The sequence below is a fragment of the Zingiber officinale genome, chromosome 3B, assembly GCF_018446385.1.
Source record: "Zingiber officinale cultivar Zhangliang chromosome 3B, Zo_v1.1, whole genome shotgun sequence".
Classification (NCBI taxonomy): domain Eukaryota; kingdom Viridiplantae; phylum Streptophyta; class Magnoliopsida; order Zingiberales; family Zingiberaceae; genus Zingiber; species Zingiber officinale.
This window is the reverse complement of record NC_055991.1, coordinates 91142296-91167959: the sequence shown is the minus strand read 5'-3', so window position 1 is coordinate 91167959 and position 25664 is coordinate 91142296. Positions and strand designations below refer to the sequence as shown.

Genomic DNA, 25664 nt, shown 5'->3' with positions numbered 1-25664 from the left:
AACTTGCTGTTTCTAGGTTATCTGAGCCTAGAGCTAGGTTATCTGAACCTAGAGGCAACTGTGGGAGCCCACCCATTGGACCGTAGTCCCATAAAACTAGACTAAACTAATGTGCTATTATAAACGCTCATAATGCATTTAACTGAGCTATTAAACATAACTGAGGTGGCATTTAGCTACACTAACATTTTACCGAACACTTAGTGTGCTCAAACTCTCTCCTTTAATAGGGAGATCACCTCTAGGCACCCAACAATGTCTGGAATCTCCAACTAAAGGGGAACAACGTGTCCGGCCCGTCTAGAGGTGCTCAACTAGATCCCTAATCCTAGAGGAGGGTTAAAACACACCCTATGTGCCGAAAAAACCTGCATATAGCTAAATCTAAAAGTATGCAATCAAACGAAAGCTATTATACTGCAGGTGAGGGGTTTCTTACCTCCTATTCGGAATTTCTTACGATTCTATTCGCTAGAACTCCGGTGGAGATGATCTTCTCGACGATCCGCTCGCGTCTACGTGTTCTTCTCGCGAAGGGGAACGTCCTCGTATCGAAGATCTCGTCGGAAGAAGTTCCCTTGGCCCTTGGGGCTTGGTGTGCCATGCGTGAGGAAGAGGAGGAGAAGGGAGAGGCGGCGGTGGTGTTGGGTCTCGGCGTGAGGGTTTTGTGAGGAGAGGGCTGCCGAACCAAATTAAACTAAACCTAACTTAAGTTCTTAATTTATATTAAGTGGATTATTGAACCCAACTCTAATATAAATCTAATTGGTTCCTCTTTCTTTCAGCACGGCCCTGCTGGGTTCACCGGTTACTAAGGCTAACTAAAGGTTTAGCGGACCCGAGAGGTCCCGGGTTCGATTTCCGCTTAAGCCTTTTTATTCTTCTAATTATTTTTGCTACTTCCGCTACTCGAAAAATTCCGGAAAAATATCTAAAAATTCCAGAAAAATTATAGAATAATTCTAATGCAAGTTTGAGAATTTTCGGGCGTTACAATTTCCCATACCTTATAAAAGTTTGTCCTCGAACTTAGAACAACTCTGGGTACTTCTGTCTCATGCTGGCTTTTGTCTCCCAAGTTGCCTCTTCTGCTGTGTGACTGTGCCAAATGACTTTGACTAATGGTACTTCCTTATTCCGCAATTTCTTAACTGCTCGGTCTATTATCTGAATAGGCCGACTATCATAGCTGAGGTCCTCGCGGATCTGTACCGACTGGGCTCAATCACCTGGGTGGCATCTGGGGTATGCTTTTTCAGCATAGAGACATGAAATACGTTGTGGACAGCTGACATTTCCTGGGGTAGCTCTAGCTCATATGCTACCTTGCCCACTCTTCTGCTGATAAGATATGGCCCCACATATCTGGGACTTAGCTTGCCCTTTTTCCCAAAACGCATTACTCCTTTCATGGGAGCCACTTTGAGGAACACTGAATCCCCAACTGAAAACTCTAAGGGTCTGCGCCGCGTATTAGCATAGCTCTTCTGGCGGCTCTGAGCTGTCTCTATCCTCTGGCGGATCTGCTATATGGTTGCTGTGGTATCTGCGACTAGATCTGTCTGAAGCTCTAGTTCCTTCTGTTCACCACTCTCATACCAGCAGATTGGAGACCTACACCTCCGCCCATAGAGAGCCTCGTAAGGTGCCATGCCGATAGTGGCCTGATAGCTGTTGTTGTATGCAAATTCTGCTAAGCTCAGATATTTGCACCAACTTCCCTTGAAGTCTAGGGCTGCGCTCGGAGCATATCTTGAGTACGGTTTACTCTCTCGTCGACCATCATGCGAGGATGGAATCTTTGTCTTGAACTTTAACTTAGTGTTGTTGTACACACTCCCGGAAGTGTGATGTGAATCTATTGTCTCTCCGAAATGATGGTTCGTGGGACTCCATGTAGTCGGCGATCTCCAGATACAACTGAGCTAGCTTCTCCATGGAGTAGGATATCTTGATAGCTAAGAAGTGGGCTGATTTAGTTAACTGTCGACTATTACCCGGATGGCGTCAAAACCATTTGTGGTTCAGGAAGTCCCACAATGAAATCCATAGAGATATCCTCCACTTCCACTCGGAATCAGATAAGTGCAGAACTCCTCCAGTCGTGATGTTACGCCTTGACCCTCGGCGGTGAGGCGGATGCTAACATATCTGGCGATGTCTCGCTTCATCCGGGCCACCAAAATGGTTCTTCGTGTCTTGGTACATTTTGGTGGAACCTGGATGCATCGCATAAAGTCTTGTGAGCCTCATCTAAAATCATCTCCGTAGCTCCTCACGATCGGGAACACAGTCACCAAATACAACACCCGCTATCGGACACTCTGAATTCTCTACTTTTGATTACGCTAGCCCTTGCTTGATTTTATGAATTCGGGGTCCTCCTGAGCTGACTGAATATCACCAAGCAAGGTAGACTCTAAGGTCATAGTAGAGGGCAGTCCAACGATGAGTTCGAGACCGAAATCTACGATCTCCTTCTGTAGGGGCAGTGACATGGCTGTAAGAGATAATAAGGTAGCACTGGATTTTCTGCTAAGTGCGTCGGCTACCTTATTGGCTTTCCCTGGATGGTAGAGGATGTCTATATCGTAGTCTTTGACCAGCTCAAGCCATCTGCACTGTCGCATGTTCAGATCCTTCTGAGTGAAGAAGTACTTCAGACTCTGATGATCTGTATACACTCTGCACTGAGCTCCATATAAGTAATGTCTCCAAATTTTGAGAGCGAACACTACTGCTGCAAGCTCAAGGTCATGAGTAGGGTAATTCTTCTCATAATCCTTGAGTTGTCTGGAGGCATAGGCGATTACCTTGCCATTTTGCATCAGTACTGCTCCTAGTCCCAACTTAGAGGCATCACTATAGATGTCAAAGCTGCTGGTGTTGTCTGGTAGAGCCAAAATAAGAGCACTGGTCAATCTCCTTTTTAGCTCGCTGAAGCTGTTCTCACAGTCCTCTGTCCATTGAAATTTCCTGTTCTTTCTGGTAACAGCTGTCAGTGGGGAGGCTATCCTGGAGAAGTCCTCTACGAATTTTCTGTAATATCCTGCTAATCCCAGAAAGCTCCTGATTTCGCTGGCATTCTTAGGTCTCTTCCAGTTACTTACTGCTTCTATCTTGCTGGGATCTACCATAATACCATCCTTGGAGATGATGTGACCCAGGAAGGACACCTGATCTAACCAAAATTCACATTTCGTGAACTTGGCGTATAGCTGGTTCTGCTGAAGTGTCTGTAGTACTGTCTTCAGGTGCTTTGCATGTTCTTCCTGAGTTCCTGAGTAGATAAGAATGTCATCGATAAACACAATAACAAACTTATCTAAATACTCCCTGAAAACTCTGTTCATGAGATCCATGAATGTAGCTGGAGCATTGGTCACGCCAAAGGGCATGACTACGAACTCGTAATGTCCGTATCTGGTTCTGAATGCTGTCTTGGGTATATCCCCTTCTTTAACCTTGACCTGATGATAACCTGATCTGAGATCTATCTTGGAGAACACTGCTGCTCCCTTCAGCTGGTCGAACAGGTCATCGATTCGGGGAAGGGGATACCTATTCTTGATCGTGACCTGGTTCAGTGATCTGTAGTCTATGCACAGTCGCATGCTTCCATCCTTCTTCTTCACGAACAATACAGGCACTCCCCACGGTGAGTGACTAGGGCGTATGAAGCCCTTGTCAAGCAGCTCCTGTAGTTGCTCCTGAAGTTCCTTCAGTTCTGCTGGAGCCATGCGATATAGCGCTTTGGAGATAGGATTTGTACCGGGAATGAGCTCTATCTCAAAGTCAATCTCCCTGTCTGGTGCTAAGCCTGGTAACTCTTCAGGGAAGACTGCTGGGTAGTCACATACGACTCGAACCTCTGCTAGCTGTTGGTTCTTGTCCTGGCTGGCGTTGACTACGTGTGCTAGGAATCCTGTACATCCTGAATCCAGTAGCTTCTGTGCTTTCATAGCTGAGAGAAACTTCTTGGCCTTTCTCTTTGGTTCTCCACTGTATTCAAATTGCACTGCCGCTTCAGGTTGGAAGATGACTTTCTGTTTACGGCACTCTATGGTAGCACCGTATCTGATCAGAAAGTCCATTCCAAAGATAACGTCATAGTCGGTCATCTCTAGCACTATCAGATCACAAAAGAGCTCTCTGTCTGCTATAATGACCGGCACTGCTCTGAGCCAGTGCGTGGATGCCATGATCTCTCCTGAAGGTAATGCCGTCAAAAACTGACCACTGAGTACCTCTGAGGGTATTTCTAATTTTTCGGAGAACATCCTGGCTATATATGAATGGGTTGCCCCAGTATCAAATAGAACAGTAGCACTATACTGAAAAATGCTAATCTGACCTGTGACAACTGTCGAGGCATTGGCTACGTCCTCTCTGGTGAGTGAGTAGATCCTCGCATTCGCCATAGCTGGAGGGGCTTCTAATCTGCCCTGGCTGATAAGTGGACCTTCTAGAGCGGCCTGCATCTGATATAACTGAGCTGGCTGGCCTGCATACTGAATCTGCTGTGGCTGAGGAAGACCAGTCTTGTTCGGGCACTGCTTGGCCATGTGCCCTTCTTGTCTACATTCAAAGCATCCTCGTGTGCCCTTGCGACAAACCCCTGGGTGGAATTTCCCACAAGTAGCACACTTTGGATAACTGGGTCGCTTGCCAGATGGTCCTCCCTTTGGGTCACTCCCTGATTTGCCCTTGCTGTTGGAGTTCCCTTTCCAGTTCGAGCTGTGGCCTTGCTGTTTTTGAGTGTGAGTGTTTCCTTGGCCCTTGGACTCTGAGGAGACTTGCTTCTGCTGCTTCATGCTGTTCTGGTAATGCTCTGTGGTCAAGGCACTGCTCACTAACTCCTATGTGGTTTGTGGCCTATGTATGCCACCAGCCACGTTCACTGCTATCTCTGGCTTTAGCATCTTGAGCATCAACCGGATTCGTTCCTTCTCTGTGCTGACTAGCTCTGGGCATAGATGAGCCAACCTGTTGAATTTCTTCACGGCTTCCTCAACTGAAAGGTTGCCCTGACGAAACTCAGTGAACTCGTCGTAGTGGCGGTTTGTGACCCGTATGTGAAAGAACTCCTCGAAGAACTCCTTCTCGAAGTCAACCCATGACATCTGGTTCACTGGGCGCTTTGTTCTGATTCTTTCCCACCACATGCGTGCATCTCCTGTCAGGCAGAAGGAGGCACACTTCACCTTCTCATGTTCTGGCCAGTCCAGAAACTCCATCGTGCTCTCCAGTGTTTTGAACCAGGCTTGTGCATCCCATGGTTCACTAGTGCCTGAGAAGTTCTCTGGCTTGACTCGCTACCACTGGATCAGATAGGCTTCCTTTCTTGACTCAGTTGCTGGGGCTGCTGGTATTGGTGCCGGTGCTGGTGCTGTAGGCAGAGCTGGTGGAACCTCTAAGACTACCGGAGTCGTCAAATTCGGTTTCGGGGTGACTGTGGGGGTACTCTGCTGATTAGCCTTTAAGGTGGCTATTTCCTGTTGCTGTTCAGCTAGCTGCTGCTGTAACTGAGCCACCAATGCTGTAAGGTTTGGAGGAGGCTGGGGCTCAGTAGCTAGTGCCCTTCTAGCTGGGCGTCCTCGTGCCATTTCTAAAGACATAGAGAACATAACATAACTAAGGTAATCACAGTTATATAACTACTGACATCATGTTCAAAACTATCACATACTAACAAGCAGTAGGCATATAAACATGAACTGTAATAACCAAAACAAGGAGCATAAATAAAGTAGAGGTATTCTTACTTGGAAGCTGTAGGTTCAATGCTGATGTGTGTGTAGGAAGTATGGAACACTGCTCTGATACCACTCTGTAACAACCGCCTTCTACTACTAGGGTAGATCGCTTCTGATTATCTTTGAGCTAGCGGAAAAGATCTAATTTAAATTTTAGTTGCTAACCGATAACTATTCTTAGTTCTACATGCTGCAGGATGTAATCTAAAGTATACCTAACATATACTACATCCCTTATGGTCAAGGAGCTGAAATAAGCGTACCGATTGGACCTTCTCAATCGATCCGTTGATCGATTGGAATGTCGAATCGATCTAGGATCGATTCAGCCGGCTACTGTACGCGGGACATAGGTTGGATCGATCCGGTGATCGATCGACGCATCTGTGCTGGGGCGAAATGCGGATCGATCGGTGATCGATCGGTGACCATCGATCAAGGATCGATCCCGAACCTTCTATTCGCGGCGAAGAATTGCTGGATCGATCGGATGATCGATCCGGACATTCGCGGAGCAAGTTGCCCGATCGATCAGCTGATCGATTGGGACCCCCCAATCGATCCACCGATCGATTGGGGTGTCTGATTTCGCACTGAAACTCTGATTTCAGCACTGGTTCGTGCCAAAACCTCACACTACAACTATCTAATGTATAATAAACACTCTAATAACATATGACTAGCAATCTAACTTGTTATAGTGCATGGTTCTTTAATTTCTAGCATTGAACAACTTAAAATGCATAAAAAGCAAAATACTAAAAGTTCATAATTCTAAGCTAGAATGTTTAAGTCCCCTAAAGATCTTTGATTCCAGTTCCTGCCACACACACCATCTTTGCATTGCCCTCCAGCTTTCTCTGTTAGTCCATCTTTCCTTTACCTTTATCTGCAGTATAAGGAAAAGTAGAATCTGTAAGCTTAAAGCTTAGTAAGAAACCATCTACCTCACAAAAACATGCATTCGATGCAATATGCTTTTAAAACATGCTGTTTGAAATATGTACTGATTGAACTAAAACATGGCGTACCATCATACAATACATAGCAATCAAAGCTAGTCATGGCATACTATCATCTAAAGCATGTGTACATGAACTGAACATAGAGCTATCATACCCAATCATAGAAAAACTGGCTGAACATATAATGAGCTAAACTGAAGCTAAACTGATACTGATTTCAAACTCAACTAACATAACAAATTTTGAGTTTGGAAAACTAATTCATAATAAGTGAAAATACATAATCATGCTGTTTGGGCCCGGCAACTGTACTTGCTGTGCGCGCATCCCTAACTAGACCCGGGTTTGCAAGTCCCGAATTTAGTAGGGTTAACTAGGTTATCTAAATCTAGGGACGACTGTGGGAGTCCAACCCAATGGATATCTGATCCAGTATAGTGCCACTGAAAATAAAATACTGAATATAGCTAACTGTTTTAACTTGTTGTTTCTAGGTTATCTGAACCTAGAGCTAGGTTATCTGAACCTAGAGGCGAATGTGGGAGCCCACCCATTGGACCGTAGTCCCATAAAACTGGACTAAACTAATGTGCTGTTTTAAACGCTCCTAATGCATTTAACTGAGCTATTAAACATAACTGAGGTGACATTTAGCTACACTAACATTTTACCGAACACTTAGTGTGCTCAAACTCTCTCCTCTAATAGGGAGATCACCTCTAGGCACCCGACAACGTCTGGAATCTCCAACTAAAGGGGAACAACGTGTCCGGCCCGTCTAGAGGTGCTCAACTAGATCCATAATCCTCGAGGAGGGTTAAAACACACCCTATGTGCCGAAAAAACCTGCATATAGCTAAATCTAAAAGTATGCAATTAAACGAAAGTTATTATACTGCAGGTGAGGGGTTTCTTACCTCCTATTCGGAATTTCTTACGATTCTATTCGCTAGAACTCCGGTGGAGATGATCTTCTCGACGATCCGCTCGCGTCTACATGTTCTTCTCGCGAAGGGGAACGTCCTCGTATCGAAGATCTCGCCGGAAGAAGTTCCCTTGGCCCTTGGGGCTTGGTGTGCCGTGCGTGAGGAAGAGGAGGAGAAGGGAGAGGCGGCGGTGGTGTTGGGTCTCGGCGTGAGGGTTTTGTGAGGAGAGGGCTGCCGAACCAAATTAAACCAAACCCAACTTAAGTTCTTAATTTATATTAAGTGGATTATTGAACCCAACTCTAATATAAATCTAATTGGTTCCTCTTTCTTTCAGCACGGCCCTGCTGGGTTCACCGGTTACTAAGGCTAACTAAAGGTTTAGCGGACCCGAGAGGTCCCGGGTTCGATTCCCGCTTAAGCCTTTTTATTCTTCTAATTGTTTTTGCTACTTTCGCTACTCGAAAAATTCCGAAAAAATATCTAAAAATTCCAGAAAAATTATAGAATAATTCTAATGCATGTTTGAGAATTTTCGGGCGTTACAACTTCCTTCTTCTCCAAGCAAGTTTCGGCTATCACAAGAACTCTAAGAGAAGATGAGGTTCGCCTACCACCACCAAGCTCCAAGGGATGCTAGAAACAAAGCCTCATTTTTCTCCTTCTTCTCCAAGCAAGATCCGACCACCACAAGAACTCCAAGAAAAGATGAGGTTCGGCCATAAGAAGAAGAGAGGGGAAGGAAGAGGGCCGGCCACACCAAGGAAGAAAAGAGAGAGGAATAGATGATATGTTATTCTTAGGTGAGGCACCTCTACCCTCTCTTTTATATTCCTTGGTCTTGGCAAATAAGGAAAGTTTAAATAAAACCTTCCTTATCCTCTTTGCCAATGAAAGGAAAATTTAATTAAAATTTCCTTTCTTGTTTCTATTTGGCCGACCACCTCAACATTCTCCATACAAGGAAAGTTTTAAACAAAAATTAAAACTTCCTAATTTATTTCCAGAAATTTTTAAAATAAAAATTTCTATTTAAAAAATTTCCTTCATGGTTGGTTATAAAAGGAAACTTTTATAAATTAAAATTCTCTCTATTAAAACATGTGGATGATTATAATAAGGAAAGTTTTCTCTAAAATTAAAATCTTCCTTTCAATCTACAAATAAGGAAAAATATCAAACCTTTCTTTTAATCTTTTTTAGAAACTACAAAAGGAAAGATTTAATTTTAAAACTCTATTTTAAATCATGAGGATGGTTACAAAAAAGAAAAGTTTTATTAAAAATTAAAATCTTCCTTTTAACTACAAATAAGGAAAGATATCAAAACTTTCTCTTAATCTTTTGTAGAAAACTATAAAAGGAAAGATTTAAATTTTAAACTCTCTTTTAAAACCATGGCTTCCACATCAGAAAGATTTTTAAAAAATAAAATCCTTTTAATTTATTGTGGCTGGTCACACCAAGCTTGGGTTCAAGCTAGGGCTGACCACCTCTTTAAACCATCTCACCTTGGTTTGGCCGGCCCTAGCTTGGCCGACCACCTTAAGATGGGTAAGAAGGTGGGTATGGGTGGGTATAACACTTTATAAATAAGAGGCTACGATAGGGACCGAGAGGAGGAATTGGTTTTGGTCTCTCGATGAACTTGAGCTTCCTGTGTTCGCCCCGAACACCCAACTCGAGTTCATCAATAATATCATCATTCAACTAAAGAGTTATTATTGAACTACCGCACCAATCCCATATTACTATATGGGCTTCTTCTTATCATAAGTGTGTTAGTCTCCCTGTGTTTAAGATATAGAATGTCCACTAATTAAATGAATTACTTACAACTCACTTAATTAATATCTAGCTCTAAGAGTAGTATCACTCAACCTTATCGTCATGTCAGACTAAGTCCACCTGCAGGGTTTACATGACAATCCTTATGAGCTCCTCTTGGGGACATCATCAACATAGATTACTAGGACACAATTTCATTCTATAATCAACAACACACCATATAAATAATACCATTTCCCAACTTATCGGGCCTATTGATTTATTGAACTAAATCGCACCCTTTGATAAATTAAAGAAATGAATATTGAGTATATGTGCTTGTTATTATATCATGATTAAGAGCACATACTTCCATAATAACAAAGGTCTTGTTCTTTTATACAGTCAGTATAAAAAGAACTTACCTTAAATAATCCTGCTCAATACACTCAAAGTGTACTAGTGTAATTTTATAGTTAAGATAAACTAATACCAAATTACATTATGACTATTCCAATGGTTTGTTCCTTTCCATCTTAGTCGTGAGTTACTGTTTATAATTTATAAGGAATTGATAACACGATCTTCTGTATGTGACACCACACACCATGTTATATACAATATAAATTAATTGAACAACTACACTTAGCATATAAATGTAGACATTTGACCAATGTGATTCTTTATTTCAAAATAAATGTTTACAAAAAGCTAGGCTTTTAGTATACACTCTAACAATCTCCCACTTATACTAAAAGACTATGTTGTCATAAACACTGCCATACATCTGATTCCCATTCCTTTAACATGTCGATCAAAATCTTTTGCCGGAAGGGCCTTAGTGAAAGGATCTCCCAGATTATCATCTGATGCTATCTAGGAAGCAACAACTTCTCTTCATTATACGATGTCTCGTATTGGGTGGTACTTGTGCTCTATGTGTTTACTTACCTTATGAGCTCGTGGTTCCTTCGAGTTTACTACTGCACCACTTATTAATACACTGTAATATTTTTTGGGCAAACCAGGAATCACATCTAAGTCCATCATGAAGTCTCTGAGCCATACAGCTTCTATGACTGCCTCAGAGGCTGCCACATACTCAGCTTCCATGGTGGAGTCCGAAAAGCATCTATGCTTATCACTCCTCTATTGTTATGGCTTAACCTCCTAAAGTAAACACAAAACCCCGAGGTCGACTTACTATTGTCCCTATTTGATTCGAAGTCAAAATCTGTGTATCCCATAAGGAGCAAATTATCTGCCTTGTAAACTAGCATATAATCTCTAGTCCCTCTAAGGTACTTTAATATATGCTTTACGGCAGTCCAGTGTCCCGGTCCTGGGTTACTTTGATATCTGCTAACCATGCCCATGGCAAAACAAATATCTTGTCTCGTACATAGCATACATTAGGCTTCCTATAACTGAAGAATAAGGAACTGCCTTCATGTCCTCTATCTCCTTTGATGTCTTCGGAGACATCTCTTTAGATAAAGCTACTCCATGCCTAAAAGGTAGAAAACCTTTCTTGGAGTCTTGCATGCTAAAACGAGCAAGGATTGTATTGATATATGAAGCTTGGGACAAGCACAACATCCTTTTCTTACGATCCCTTATTACTTTGATCCCGAGAATATGTGCATATTCTCCCAAGTCCTTCATGTCGAATTGCTTGGACAACCATACCCTTACTTCCAACAACACTTTGATATTGTTTCTAACTATCAAAAATGTCATTTACGTATAGTACAAGAAATATCACCATGTTTCCATCACACTTCTTGTATACACAAGACTCATCTGGACACTGAATAAATCCATACGACTGGATTACTTCATTAAATCGGATGTTCCAAGATCTTGAAGTTTGCTTCAGTCCATAAATAGACCGATTTTGCTTGCACACTAGATGCTCTTTGCCTTCACTACAAGAAAAAACCCTCATAGACATCGGTGGAAAACAATGATTTTAAGCAAAAATCGATGTCTTTGAGTATTTTACACCGATTTTTCCAAAAACCGATGTCTATGAGCGTAGATTTTCGCTCATAGACATCGGTTTTTTAGGCGATATCTATGAGCGCCTTTTTTTCGTTACTAGACACCGATTTTAACAGCGGTTTTTAAAACCCGGTGTTAATGAACCAAAATAAAATATTTTAATTTTTCCACCAGCCAAAATTTGCATCACTTCACAAAGTTCCCTCCAAACCTAAACCTATATCACGCCCCTTCCTCCGACCATCTCTCTCAGCCTAAACCTAAACTTAAACCTGACCATCTCTCTCAACCTCATCTCCCTCTTCCCCTTCCTAGATCAACGCCCCTTCCTTCTTCATCTAACCACACCGCATCTCCTCCAACTCCTCCCTTTGGGTGAGAAGAGGAGACCTTCTTCACATTCCTGTAGCTTTTCCTTCCCCATCTCCCACGCATTCCCTTCCCCAATCCACATCCATGCTCTATCCTCTTTCTCGGCGTACCATCCTCAGCGAGGACGGCTCCAATTCGTCGCCGCCGCCGCGAAGAAGAAGAAAAACCCTTGGCTCGACCCCTTCGACTGCGGAGAGGACCCCGACATCAAGTACGGATCCCTCTTCATCGACGGAAAGCAGGAGGAGGACCCTCGCCCTCCCAACAACCCCTCCAACCCCTACGACTTCCTCAAGTTTCCCATGGGCTTCAACGTCGAGCTCGCCTCGCTCGCCTCGAAGGTCCGCGGCGACGTGCGCCTCTGCTGCTGCGTCATCTCCGGCGGAGTCTACGAGAACCTCCTCTTCTTCCCCGTGATCCAGCTCATCAAGGATAGGTACCTCGACGTGCAGATTGATGTCATTGCCTCGCCCAGGGGGAAGCAGGTGTATGAGGTGAACAAGAATGTGAGGTGGGTGAATGTGTATGACCCTGACGAAGATTTCCCGGAGCCGGCAGAGTACGTCAACATGATCGGTCTGTTAAAGGTACAAATGAAAGGGGGAAAAACACATGATCCTTGAAATGGAATGACAGCAGAAATCTCACTAGCTTTTTACGAATTTTTGACAGAATCGATACTATGATTCGAGCTTGTCGACCAAGCTTGCTGGACTTGGCCATGCGGCATTCCTGTTCATGACATCTGCTCGGGACAAAGTAAGCTACGTGTACCCTAATGTCAATGCAGCAGGCGCAGGCCTGCTGCTCACAGAGACCTTCACTTCTCCAACCATGAACCTCTCCGAACGTGGATACCACATGTGAGGCAACCACCATTGATGCCTCAATTCTAAACAAACAAACAAAAAAATCTTTTGTTGTTGTGGATTGTTCATTTGTGATACTTGTGGTGTTTCAGGTACGATGAAATGGAGGAATGGTTAGGGAGACCATTTCGCAGTGTGCCAAGGCACCCAGTGTCTCCTCTTAGAGTGTCCATCTCAAAGAAGCTCAGGGCCTATGTGGAAGAAAAATATAGCAAAGTCGGAGTTCAAAAGGGGGGATTTGTTGTCATTCATGGCATTGAAACAGATTCTGTGGCTTCAATGAGATCCAAGGGGGACAATGATAGCTTGTTGCCGATCCAAGTTTGGGTTGAAATAGTAAAAGGTTTGAGGTATGCAGAACTCCTTTGTAGAGATACAAGTTTATAGAGTGAAACCATGCTATCTACAATAAGTTCAGTCAAGTGGAAGAAGCAGTCAAGAACAAAGTATACACGGAAGACACTACTGCCATCATGTAGAATCTATAATCTAGACATGAATGACACTTTAATTACTAGATATTAACTCATGTGCATACTTTAACTACTAGATCAGTACACATAAGATGGGTGATTTTCAGCTCATGAATAAAGAAGCCAAGACAATATAATCTTATAGTTCCCTTTGTGATGGTGGTAATGTATCCTTGCTTTGCATAGAAAATTTAGTTCACTGTCTAATTCATACAGTTGTTGTTCTTGATGGTCTGCAGAAGAATACTTACTCTTGGAAAGTGAATTTAGAATTCTGTGTCCTATTCTTATGGATATCAAATCTTCAAGAATTGATTTCATATTAGATACATCTTATTAACTTATGGAAACAGGGGTGTGAAGCCTCTCTTTGTCATCCCACATGAGAAAGTGAGGGAGGATGTAGAGGAAGTGGTCAGAGATGACACACATATCCTCTTCATTACCACTCCTGGCCAGGTATCCTAAATCTAATTGCTTATCCTCTTCTATATTTCAAGTGCATTCAGTACTAATTTGCTTTGCAATTGCATCCTTAGCTAGCAGCTCTCGTTGATGATGCAATCGGAGTAATTGCCACAAACACTGCTGCCCTGCAACTCGCTAATGCTCGCAACAAACCGAGGTCATTTTGTCTTAACTCTGTGTTCAATCCTTTTATTTGGTTATCTAGGCCTTTAAGTTGTGATTTAAGTAAAAGGTGTGTGAAGGATAACTATGGTATTACTAGCAATATAAGCTAATTGGTGAGTTAAGATTAATATTGTCAGAGCCCCAGTTAGTTGAACCTTTGGGATACAACACACTTTGAAATTGTATTACAACAATGTCAATGTCTTACAACAATTATAAGTTATTGGGGGATGGAGACTCAAGGGCTTTCTTTATATATCTTTCTGAAAAAATAATCACAAAATTGCATTTGCTAACTATTTAGATCAATTATACACAATTTTGTGAGAACTTGTGGAAAGAATAATATTCTTGATGATTTGTTCAGCATTGTTCAGAGTTCATAGTTAACACAAGCAGTACTTTAGCAGTTACATAAAAACAATGGACAAGAATAGAGAAAAATCACATCATGCGAAAGCAATTAGGAATTTTAATATGGTAATACATCAAGCTGGAAATGATCAAGGCAGAATTGGTTATGAATTAGACAACAACCACTTTAATCTTTCCTTAATACCTCCATAAACTGATGATACTGAATGCATATAAAGTTTGCATGACATATATCATGAGTTATAGCGCATAGGCATTGTTTTATATAGAGGCTCCATGGGAGGGTAACTCATGGAGCCTCTATATAATACATCATTGATATTCATCCTTCCTGATTAGATACTGTAACTTATGTGAAGGTTTTGAGCTTTCATAATGCGCACACAGAATATCTGCAATCTTTTTTACAGAAGCAACTAGCATTTACAATTGGCCAAGTTATTTTCTCATCAGAATTTGTTAATTTCTAAATTTTATGTGTTACACGATTCTCACTTATTTAATCTATGGAATGTTGACGGTGCCACATACTGTGTTAGGTAGCGCAAACACTATAATGGCACTTGCTGGTAACAAAGCTAACCTGTTGGAATCTAGACAGGTTTCTGCTGAGGCAAGTTTCTTCCATCATCACTGCTATTTCATATCATATTGTAACACAGTTTGCTAATAATATGTTTTGAGGCCTTGTTCTTTGAGGCGGGCTACTGCCATCTTATCTAAAGCTGAACCTGTAGCAGTAAAGGAAATATGCTTCTGATTAGGAGGAAAGAAGTTAACCTAAAATCATATATTTGATAGTTTGTATTTTGTAACTTTAAGCTTATCTCTAGATTAATTGGTTTTTCTGCTACTGTATATACTAAATAAATCAAGCTTGAGAGTCAAGAGTGGCCAGCAGGATTATATCAAATGATTATTCTGCTTAGATTCACTAGTTCTGTTGTTTAACTTGAAAAACCTCAAGATAGTCAAATCACCTAGGTGGTAATTCAGACCATGAATTTGTCTCATTTTCATTCAATTGCCTTCTGATCAACAAAGATCGTTATTGGTCCTTTATCATCTCTTTATTTGGTCATTTATTGTTTCCAACTGTTTGAACAAAAAAACACTCGCCTCTTGCTCATCTCTGGGCTTATAGGTTGATCTATTGAATTCTCAAGTGGCTTATGCAAAGAGGCTTCCCTATTTTATACTCGTCTATTATGTGATTGCCCTACATTTTTGCTACTTGTTTGTGACTAAACCAAGTTCATTTCCACCTACTCTAATTGAGGAAGTGGTCGTTATAAATACATGGTAGACTAGTCAAAGTTGTAACTGTTGGTTGCTACTCGGAAAGCCTATAGGTTCCACTGTACAAAAATTTTGTACAAAGATCTGAACCTTTTCCTAGCTACCATGTGTTCTTTTAAATTAAATTTTGGATCTCCTGCGGAACTTAACACGTTTGATCCAAAACTTAATCTATTTGTTCTTTTAGGTTTTGACTTGGATCTCCTGCGGAACTTAACACGTTCGACCCAAGTCTCCTTAAGTTATTAATTCCATTAAATATTAATTTCCATAAAAGGTTCCCAGTACTGACGTGGCGAGGCACATGGCCTTCTTGGATATGGGAGCAACCACCACCGACTAGACAAAACCTTTAATAGAAAGCTAATATTTAATTTCCTAAAATAACTTTAGGTTAACCAAAGAGAACAATCAAATCACAAGGAAAAGAAAGAAACAAAAGAACACAACTTCAAAAAAACATATTTGAAATACTAGAACGTAAGCCTCTTGTATTTGGTATTATTTCCATAAATAACTAGCATGATGCGGAAATAGAAATTACTAGTTATACCTTGTAGAAAAAACCTCTTGATCTTCTACCGTATTCCTCTTCTAACCTCGGACGTTGTGTGGGCAACGATCTTCCAAGATGAGAAACCACCAACCACCTTCTTCTCCTCCAAGCAAGGTTCGGCCACAAAAGAAAAGCTTCACCAAGGAGAAAAACCAAAATACTAACCAAGCTCCAAGAGATGCTAGCTTTCTCTCCTTCTTCTTCTTCTTCTCCGAGTAGTATCCGGCCACCACAAGAACTCCAATAGAAGGGTAGGATTCGGCCACCACAAGAGGAAGAGAAGGAGATGATGGCCGGCCACACCAAGGAACAAAAGAGGGAGAGGAATAATAGATGTTGTGTCAAATGAAGGCACCCTCACCCCTTCTTTTATATTCCTTGGCCTAGGTAAATTAGGAAATTTAATTACAATAAATTTTCCTTAATTTCCTTGACATGATTTAATTGAGAAAAATAAAATAATATTTCCCCAATTAAACAATGATGGCCGGCCAAATCAATAGGAAGCAAATTGGACAAGTTTCAATCAACAATTAAAACTTTCCTTATTTGTTTCCGGAAATTTTAAAAAATAAAATTTCTCTTTAAAATCTCTTCATGGTTAATAAAAGGAAATATCTATAATTTTAATTTTATTAACATGTGAATAATTTTAAAGAGAAAATAAAACATCTCTCCAATCTACAAATAAGGAAAGAGATCTAATCTCTTTCTTTAATCTTTGTAAATCTTTTACAAGAGAGATATTTTAATTTTAATTCTCTTTTAAATTAAATCTTCCACATAATAATAAACATTAAAATTAAATTTTCTTTTTAATTAATTATGGCCGGCCCTACTAGCTTGGGTTCAAGCTAGGGCCGGCCACCTTAAACCCAAGCTTAGGCCGGCCCTAGCTTGGTTCCCAAGCTAGCTTGGCCGGGCCCTTTTAGGTGGGTATAGAAGGTGGGTATATGTGGGTATAGTACTCTATAAATAAGAGGCTGCGATAGGGACCGAGAGGAGGAATTGGTTTTGGTCTCCGATAAAATTAAGCATCCCATGTTCCCCGAACACACAACTTAATTTTATCAATGATAATTCATTCGACTAGAGAACTATCATTGAACTACCGCACCAATCCCAAATTACATTTTGGGCTCCTTCTTATTATGAGTGTGTTAGTCTCCTGTGTTTAAGATATCGAATGTCAACTAATTAAGTGAGTTACCGACAACTCATTTAATTAATATCTAAGTCCAAGAGTAGTACCACTCAACCTTATTATCATGTCGGACTAAGTCCACGCAGGGTTTAACATGACAATCTTTATGAGCTCCTCTTGAGGACATTATCAACCTAGTATCACTAGGACACAGTTTCCTTCTATAATCAACAACACACACTATGAGTGATACCATTTCCCAATTTATCGGGTTTATTGATTCATCAAACTAAATCTCACCCATTGATAAATTAAAGAAATAAATATCAAACATATGTGCTTGTTATTATATTAGGATTAAGAGCACACACTTCCATAATAACTGAGGTCTTTGTTCCTTTATAAAGTCAGTATAAAAGGAACGACCTCAAATGGTCCTACTCAATACACTCTGAGTGTACTAATGTAATTATATAGTCAAGATAAACTAATACCTAATTACACTACGACTTTCTAATGGTTCGTTCCTTTCCATTCTGGTCGTGAGCTACTGTTTATAATTTATAAGGTACTGATAACATCATCTTCTGTATGTGACACCACATACTATGTTATCTACAATATAAATTAAATGAACAACTACAAACAAATGTAGATAATTAGACCAAATGTGATTCTTTATTCATAATGAATGTTTACAAAGCTTACGCTTTCAGTATACACTCCAACAATCTCCCACTTATACTAATGACTAAGCTGCCATATCTTCTACCATACATCTGATTCCCATTCCCTCCACATGCCGATCGAAAGCTTTCGCCGGAAGGGCCTTAGTGAAAGGATCTGCCAGGTTATCTGCTGATGCAATCTTGGCGATGACAACTTCTCCTCGCTTCACGATATCTCGTATCAGGTGGTACTTGCGCTCTATATGTTTACTCCTTATGAGCTCGTGGTTCCTTCGAGTTTGCAATCGCTATTATCACAATAAATTGTGATGATCTTGGGCAAACCAGAATCACATCTAAGTCCATTAGAAAGTTCACGAGCCATACTGCTTTAGGCGCCTCAGAGGCTGCTACATACTCGACTTCCATGGTTGAGTCCAAACGTATTTCGCTTAACACTCCTCCATGAAATGGCTCCACCTCCTAAAGTAAACACATAGCCGATGTAGACTTACTATTGTCCCTATCGATTGAAAATCAAAAGTGTAACCCACAGGGAGCAAATCATCCGCTTGGTAAACTAGCATATAATCCCTAGTCCTTCTCGGTACTTTAATATATGCTTTACCGTAGTCCAATGTCCTTGTCAGGTTACTTTGATATCTGCTGACCATGCCTACGGCAAAACAGATATCGGTCTCGTACATAGCATTGCATACATTAGGCTTCCCTCAACATAAGGAACTGCTTTCATGTCCTCTATCTCTTTTGATGTCTTTGGAGACATCTCTTTAGATAGAGCTACTCCATGTCTAAAAGGTAAGAAACCTTTCTTGGAATCCTGCATGCTAAAACGAGCAAGGATTGTATCTATATATGAAGCTTGGGACAGACACAAGATTCTTTTCTTGCGATCCCTTATAACTTTGATCCCAAGAATGTGTGCACAATCTCCTAAGTCCTTCATATCAAATTGTTTGGACAACCATACCCTTACGTCTGATAATACCTTGACATTGTTGCCAATTAACAAAATATCATCTACGTATAGTACAAGAAATACCACCACGTTTCCGTTACACTTATTATATACACAAGACTCATCCGGACTTTGAATAAATCCATATGACTGGATTACTTCATTAAACCGGATGTTCCAAGACCTTGAAGCTTGCTTCAGTCCATAAATGGACCGATTGAGCTTGCACACTAGATGCTCTTTGCCTTTTTCAATAAACCCTTCTGGTTGCTTCATATGGATGTTCTCTTCAAGACTTCCATTAAGGAAAGTTGTCTTGACATCCATTTGCCAAATCTCATAATCCATATGAGCAGCAATGGATAAGAGTATCCGGATAGACTTAAGCATGGCTACCGGTGAAAAGGTTTCCTCATAATCGATTCCCTCTTTCTGAGTGTACCCTTTCGCAACAAGCCTAGCTTTGAAGGTTTCTACCTTCCGTCATCCCTCTTTTCCTTTTGTAGATCCACTTGCATCCACGGCTTTTACACCATCGGTGGTTCTACAAACTCCCGGACCTTATTAGAGTACATGGACTCTATTTGAATTCATTGCCTTTTGCCAAGATCTTGCATCTATATCTTGGAGTGCTTAGTCATATGATGGGGATCGGGTTCATGTTTACCCGGATTAAGTCGAAGACTCTCCCAAAACATGAATCTTCTGTGCCTCACAACCCTCCCACTACGACGAGGCACTGTCTGTGGTTGTGTATCATGTGTGACACGTGTTGCAGTCTCTTGTGGTACTTCATCTTGTACTGTTGGTACTGAAGTAGACATGTCCTCTCTAAGTTCTTCTAAAATGACTTTACTACTGGGCTTGTGATCCATTATATAGTCTTCTTCTAAAAACTGGGCATTGGTGCTAACAATGACCTTCTGGTCTTTAGGACTATAAAATAAACCACCTTTCGTTCCTTTGGGATATCCTACAAACACGCGAACTTCTGTACGATATTCTAACTTATCAGCATCTGGTTTCAGCACATGTGCTGGACTACTCCAAATCCGAATATGTCTTAGACTGGGTTTTCGCCCATTCCACAATTCTATGGGAGTAGAAGAAACTGATTTAGAAGGTACTAAGTTCAGAACGTATACTGCTGTTTCCAGAGCATATCCCCAAAACGAATTTGGTAATTCTGAATAACTCATCATCGATCTAACCATCTCCATAAGAGTCCTATTCCTTCGTTCTGCTACACCATTCTGTTGGGGTGTTCCAGGTGCAGACAATTGGGATTGAATCCCAGCCTCTGATAAGTAATTCCTAAACTCTCCTAAGAGGTATTCGCCACCACGATCAGATCGTAGTGTCTTGATACTTTTACCTAATCGTTTCTCCACATCAGCCTTGTATTCTTTGAACTTGTCAAAGCATTCGGACTTGCGGCGCATTAGGTAAATGTATCCATATCTTGAATAATCGTCTATGAAAGAGACAAAATATTCAAAACCTCCTCTTGCCTGGACAGACATAGGACCACACAAATCAGAGTGAACCAACTCTAACACTTCTTTGGCTCTATACCCCTTGGCCTTGAACGGCCTCTTGGTCATTTTACCTTCTAAGCAAGATTCACAAGTTGGAAAATTTTCCAACTCAAATGAACTTAAAAGTCCATCAGCTATAAGCCTCTGAATCCTACTTAAGTTAATATGACCAAGCCTTAGATGCCAAAGATATGCTTGGTTCATTTCTGAAGGTTCTTTTCTCTTATTAGAATTAGAAGATGAATTATAAATTTCCATGTTTTGCTTTGTAGAAGAATTTGGATTTAAAATATACAAATTGCCAACTAATGCACCAGAACAGATAATCACTTTATTTCTTTTAATAACTACATCGTTACTGAAAAAAACTGAATATCCATCTAAAAACAGTTTAGAAACTGAAATTAAATTCTTTCTAAAACTGGGTACATAAAGACAATTTCTTAAAACCAAATTTCTATTTCTACTAAAAGATAAGTAGACGTCTCCCACTGCAACAGCTGCCACCTTAGTAGCATTGCCCATGTAGACAGTAATCTCCCCTTCAGATAGTCGTCGGGTTTCCTGGAACCCCTGCAAGGAATTGCAGACATGATCAGTGGCTCCCGTATCTACACACCAGGTGCTGGTAGATAACACCGCTAAACATGTTTCAACAACTAGAGTATGAGATATACCTTTGTTTTGGTTCTTACGAGGACAGTCCGCCTTCCAATGTCCTGCCTGCTTGCAGATGAAGCACTTGCCCTTCGGCTTCTTCATTCCAGCTTTAAATCCCGTACTCTGAGATTTATTCACTTTCTTTACTGAACCAGCTTGTTTCTTCTTCTTCTTTCCTTTCGGTTTAGAAGTAGAACCATTTTCAGCATAGTGAATTTGAGCATTGTGACGAAATAACCCTTCTGCTGCTTGAAGTTCTGTCAGTAGTTCCCCTAATGAATAAATCCTTTTATTCATATTATAGTTCAGGCGGAACTGCTCAAAACTTCTAGGTAGTGTTTGGAGGATCATATCGATCTGGGTTTCCCCATCAATTTCTCCTCCAAGGATCTGTATTTCGTTCAGATAAGCCATCATCTTTAGAATATGATCCCTTATAGGAGTACCCTCTTGCATGGTGGCTGTCATTATCTTTCTCATGGCTTCTTGCCTAGAAGCCCTATCCTGATGACCATAGAGTTCCTTGAGATTGTTCATGATATCATAGGCTATTGGTAAATCTTGATGCTGATGTTGCAATACATTTGACATTGAAGCCAAAATGTAACACCGCGTCATCTCATCTGCTTTTACCCATTTCCTATGATATTCAATCTCCTCTTGGGTAGATTCACTAGTAGGTGCATCAGGGCAATGCTCAGTCAGTACAAATTTATAGCTTTCAGCAGTAAGAACAATGTCCAGGTTTCTTTTCCAATCTATGTAGTTAGGTCCAGTAAGTCTATTTTGTTGAAGTATGATGGACAGTGGGTTGAAAGACATCCTAAGAATCACAAAAAACTTTTGGTCAGAACTCTAAATTTAGAATAATATTGATTCCTCAAACAATACTATTTTAAATTAACCAACACCTTAAAACACCGTGAATTTTGTATGCCACGTTAGTGTGGACGTATACAAATTCAACATTTGTAAAAGGAGGGTTATAACCCATTAATTTTATTATCTTGTCAACCTAACTTTTTGACAAATAAAATTAATAGTTGGTATTATTTGGTCACACAAATAATAGCAGTGACTCCGTTGGGGAGGATACTATTAGATGTGTCTAAGTGTACACCATTACTTGACACTAAGTCCATTAATAAGATTATGCCCCTTCCGTTGGAGAAGATCACACGCTCTTAATTAACTTCCTATAGTCATCCAAAATGGAAGTCATTCTAGTGATCCATAAACAAGCTCATCCGTTATGGAGGAAGGCACTTCGAGCCAACGCAAGCTTGTTTGCATCACTTACAAACCGATAATGGAGACCATGGGATTTACTTAAAATCCCTCTCCCATAGTTATTTATAAATGAGGAATTTTAACTATGCTAGCCTACTAAACTTGTAAACTAACATGCACACACAGCACAATATAAAAGCAATAAATAGAAAATCTAATTTTCAACTATTATGGCTTTTATCTTTAATTGTCCTCCGTGTGTTGTCATCCGAAGCTGCTGCCATATTTGGCCACCGCCACCGGGTCTAACTGTCGCATCCATCTTGCTCCGAGTTCCGCTGCGCCTCTGGTCCTTAGAAGGTTCCACGCCTTGCAAGATTCGATCCGCGACATAAATAGAATTTTACATTTTGATCCTATATTCCATAAAAGGAATGTACATGTATCTAGATCAAAAATAAAATCCTAATAAAACTAAATACAGCTCCTGCTGTATTTTAATACAATCATGCACACATATAAATTGCCCTTGACATGTCCAAGGGTCCAATCACACACATAATTAATTAAAAGCCATAATAGTTGGATCCTGCATCCACAAAGTTAGCACATCCTACTATTATCCTGCCTAAATTATGTATGACATGTGCATAATTAAACTAAATACCAAATACACAGAGGCAAAACCCTAGCTCTGATACCAATTGTTGGTTGCTACTCGGAAAACCTATAGGTTCCACTGTACAAAAATTTTGTACAAAGATCTGAACATTTTCCTAGCTACCATGTGTTCTTTTAAATTAAATTTTGGATCTCCTGCGGAACTTAACACGTTTGATCCAAAACTTAATCTATTTGTTCTTTTAGGTTTTGACTTGGATCTTCTGCGGAACTTAACACGTTCGACCCAAGTCTCCTTAAGTTATTAATTCCATTAAATATTAATTTCCATAAAAGGTTCCCAGTACTGACGTGGCGAGGCACATGACCTTCTTGGATATGGGAGCAACCACCACCGACTAGACAAAACCTTTAATAGAAAGCTAATATTTAATTTCCTAAAATAACTTTAGGTTAACCAAAGAGAACAATCAAATCACAAGGAAAAGAAAGAAACAAAAGAACACAACTTCGAAAAACATATTCGAAATACTAGAACGTAAGCCTCTTGTATTTGGTATTATTTCCATAAATAACTAGCATGATGCGGAAATAGAAATTACTAGTTATACCTTGTAGAAAAACCTCTTGATCTTCTACCGTATTCCTCTTCTAACCTCGGACGTTGTGTGGGCAACGATCTTCCAAGATGAGAAACCACCAACCACCTTCTTCTCCTCCAAGCAAGGTTCGGCCACAAAAGAAAAGCTTCACCAAGGAGCAAAACCAAAATACTAACCAAGCTCCAAGCGATGCTAGCTTTCTCTCCTTCTTCTTCTTCTTCTCCGAGTAGTATCCGGCCACCACAAGAGCTCCAATGGAAGAGAAGGGTTCGGCCACCACAAGAGGAAGAGAAGGAGATGATGGCCGGCCACACCAAGGAACAAAAGAGGGAGAGGAATAATAGATGTTGTGTCTCATGAAGGCACCCTCACCCCTTCTTTTATATTCCTTGGCCTAGGTAAATTAGGAAATTTAATTACAATAAATTTTCCTTAATTTCCTTGACATGATTTAATTGAGAAAAATAAAATAATATTTCCCCAATTAAACAATGATGGCCGGCCAAATCAATAGGAAGCAAATTGGACAAGTTTCAATCAACAATTAAAACTTTCCTTATTTGTTTCCGGAAATTTTAAAAAATAAAATTTCTCTTTAAAATCTCTTCATGGTTAATAAAAGGAAATATCTATAATTTTAATTTTATTAACATGTGAATAATTTTAAAGAGAAAATAAAACATCTCTCCAATCTACAAATAAGGAAAGAGATCTAATCTCTTTCTTTAATCTTTTGTAAATTTTTACAAGAGAGATATTTTAATTTTAATTCTCTTTTAAATTAAATCTTCCACATAATAAAAATTAAATTTTCTTTTTAATTAATTATGGCCGGCCCTACTAGCTTGGGTTCAAGCTAGGGCCGGCCACCTTAAACCCAAGCTTAGGCCGACCCTAGCTTGGTTCCCAAGCTAGCTTGTCCGACCCCCTTTAGGTGGGTATAGAAGGTGGATATATGTGGGTATAGTACTCTATAAATAAGAGGCTACGATAGGGACCGAGAGGAGGAATTGGTTTTGGTCTCCCGATAAAATTAAGCATCCCATGTTCGCCCCGAACACACAACTTAATTTTATCAATGATAATTCATTCCACTAGAGAACTATCATTGAACTACCGCACCAATCCCAAATTACATTTTTGGGCTCCTTCTTATTATGAGTGTGTTAGTCTCCCTGTGTTTAAGATATCGAATGTCAACTAATTAAGTGAGTTACTGACAACTCATTTAATTAATATCTAAGTCCAAGAGTAGTACCACTCAACCTTATTATCATGTCGGACTAAGTCCACCTGCAGGGTTTAACATGACAATCTTTATGAGCTCCTCTTGAGGACATTATCAACCTAGTATCACTAGGACACAGTTTCCTTCTATAATCAACAACACACACTATGAGTGATACCATTTCCCAATTTATTGGGTTTATTGATTCATCGAACTAAATCTCACCCATTGATAAATTAAAGAAATAAATATCAAACATATGTGCTTGTTATTATATTAGGATTAAGAGCACACACTTCCATAATAACTGAGGTCTTTGTTCCTTTATAAAGTCAGTATAAAAGGAACGACCTCAAATGGTCCTACTCAATACACTCTGAGTGTACTAATGTAATTATATAGTCAAGATAAACTAATACCTAATTACACTACGACTTTCTAATGGTTTGTTCCTTTCCATTCTGGTCGTGAGCTACTGTTTATAATTTATAAGGTACTGATAACATCATCTTCTGTATGTGACACCACATACTATGTTATCTACAATATAAATTAAATGAACAACTACAAACAAATGTAGATAATTAGACCAAATGTGATTCTTTATTCATAATGAATTTTTACAAAGCTTAGGCTTTCAGTATACACTCCAACAGTAACTTTACTTTTTAGCCAAGAAAATGGGCATCCCATGATTGCCAAATTGACTGTTTAATATATTTTTAGTTTCGTCTGAATTTATCTTGAGTGGTGAAAATTCACAACCGGCAGGAGGTTGCTATGGTGTTCATTAAATCCTAGTTTTCCCTGGCCATAATGGAGCAATTCCACTGTTTGTCTTTTCCTACTCGTTCTTCAGACTAACGCATTTTCGGTTTTAGCTAACACAGTGGATATCATTGTTCCCATGTCTTTGTGGTGTTAAAAGTATAGTAGTTGGATTTTTGTGCTCGGGTCACCTCTTTGAAAATCCTAGTTTCATCATGGAACGTCGCATCA

General features: G+C 40.2%; 1 protein-coding gene across 1 annotated transcript in view; it reads left to right on the top strand.

Moving 5' to 3' along the window:
• LOC122055025 (photosynthetic NDH subunit of subcomplex B 1, chloroplastic-like) overlaps nucleotides 1-13875 on the top strand; it is a 37792-nt gene extending 23917 nt beyond the window's left edge. Inside the window, exons 2-7 of the mRNA XM_042616423.1 lie at nucleotides 11910-12377; nucleotides 12463-12653; nucleotides 12752-13009; nucleotides 13486-13591; nucleotides 13672-13757; nucleotides 13806-13875. Of these exons, the coding sequence (XP_042472357.1) occupies nucleotides 11910-12377; nucleotides 12463-12653; nucleotides 12752-13009; nucleotides 13486-13591; nucleotides 13672-13757; nucleotides 13806-13875 (1179 nt within the window). The remainder of the gene's footprint in view (nucleotides 1-11909; nucleotides 12378-12462; nucleotides 12654-12751; nucleotides 13010-13485; nucleotides 13592-13671; nucleotides 13758-13805) is intronic.
• Nucleotides 13876-25664: the final 11789 nt, after the last annotated feature.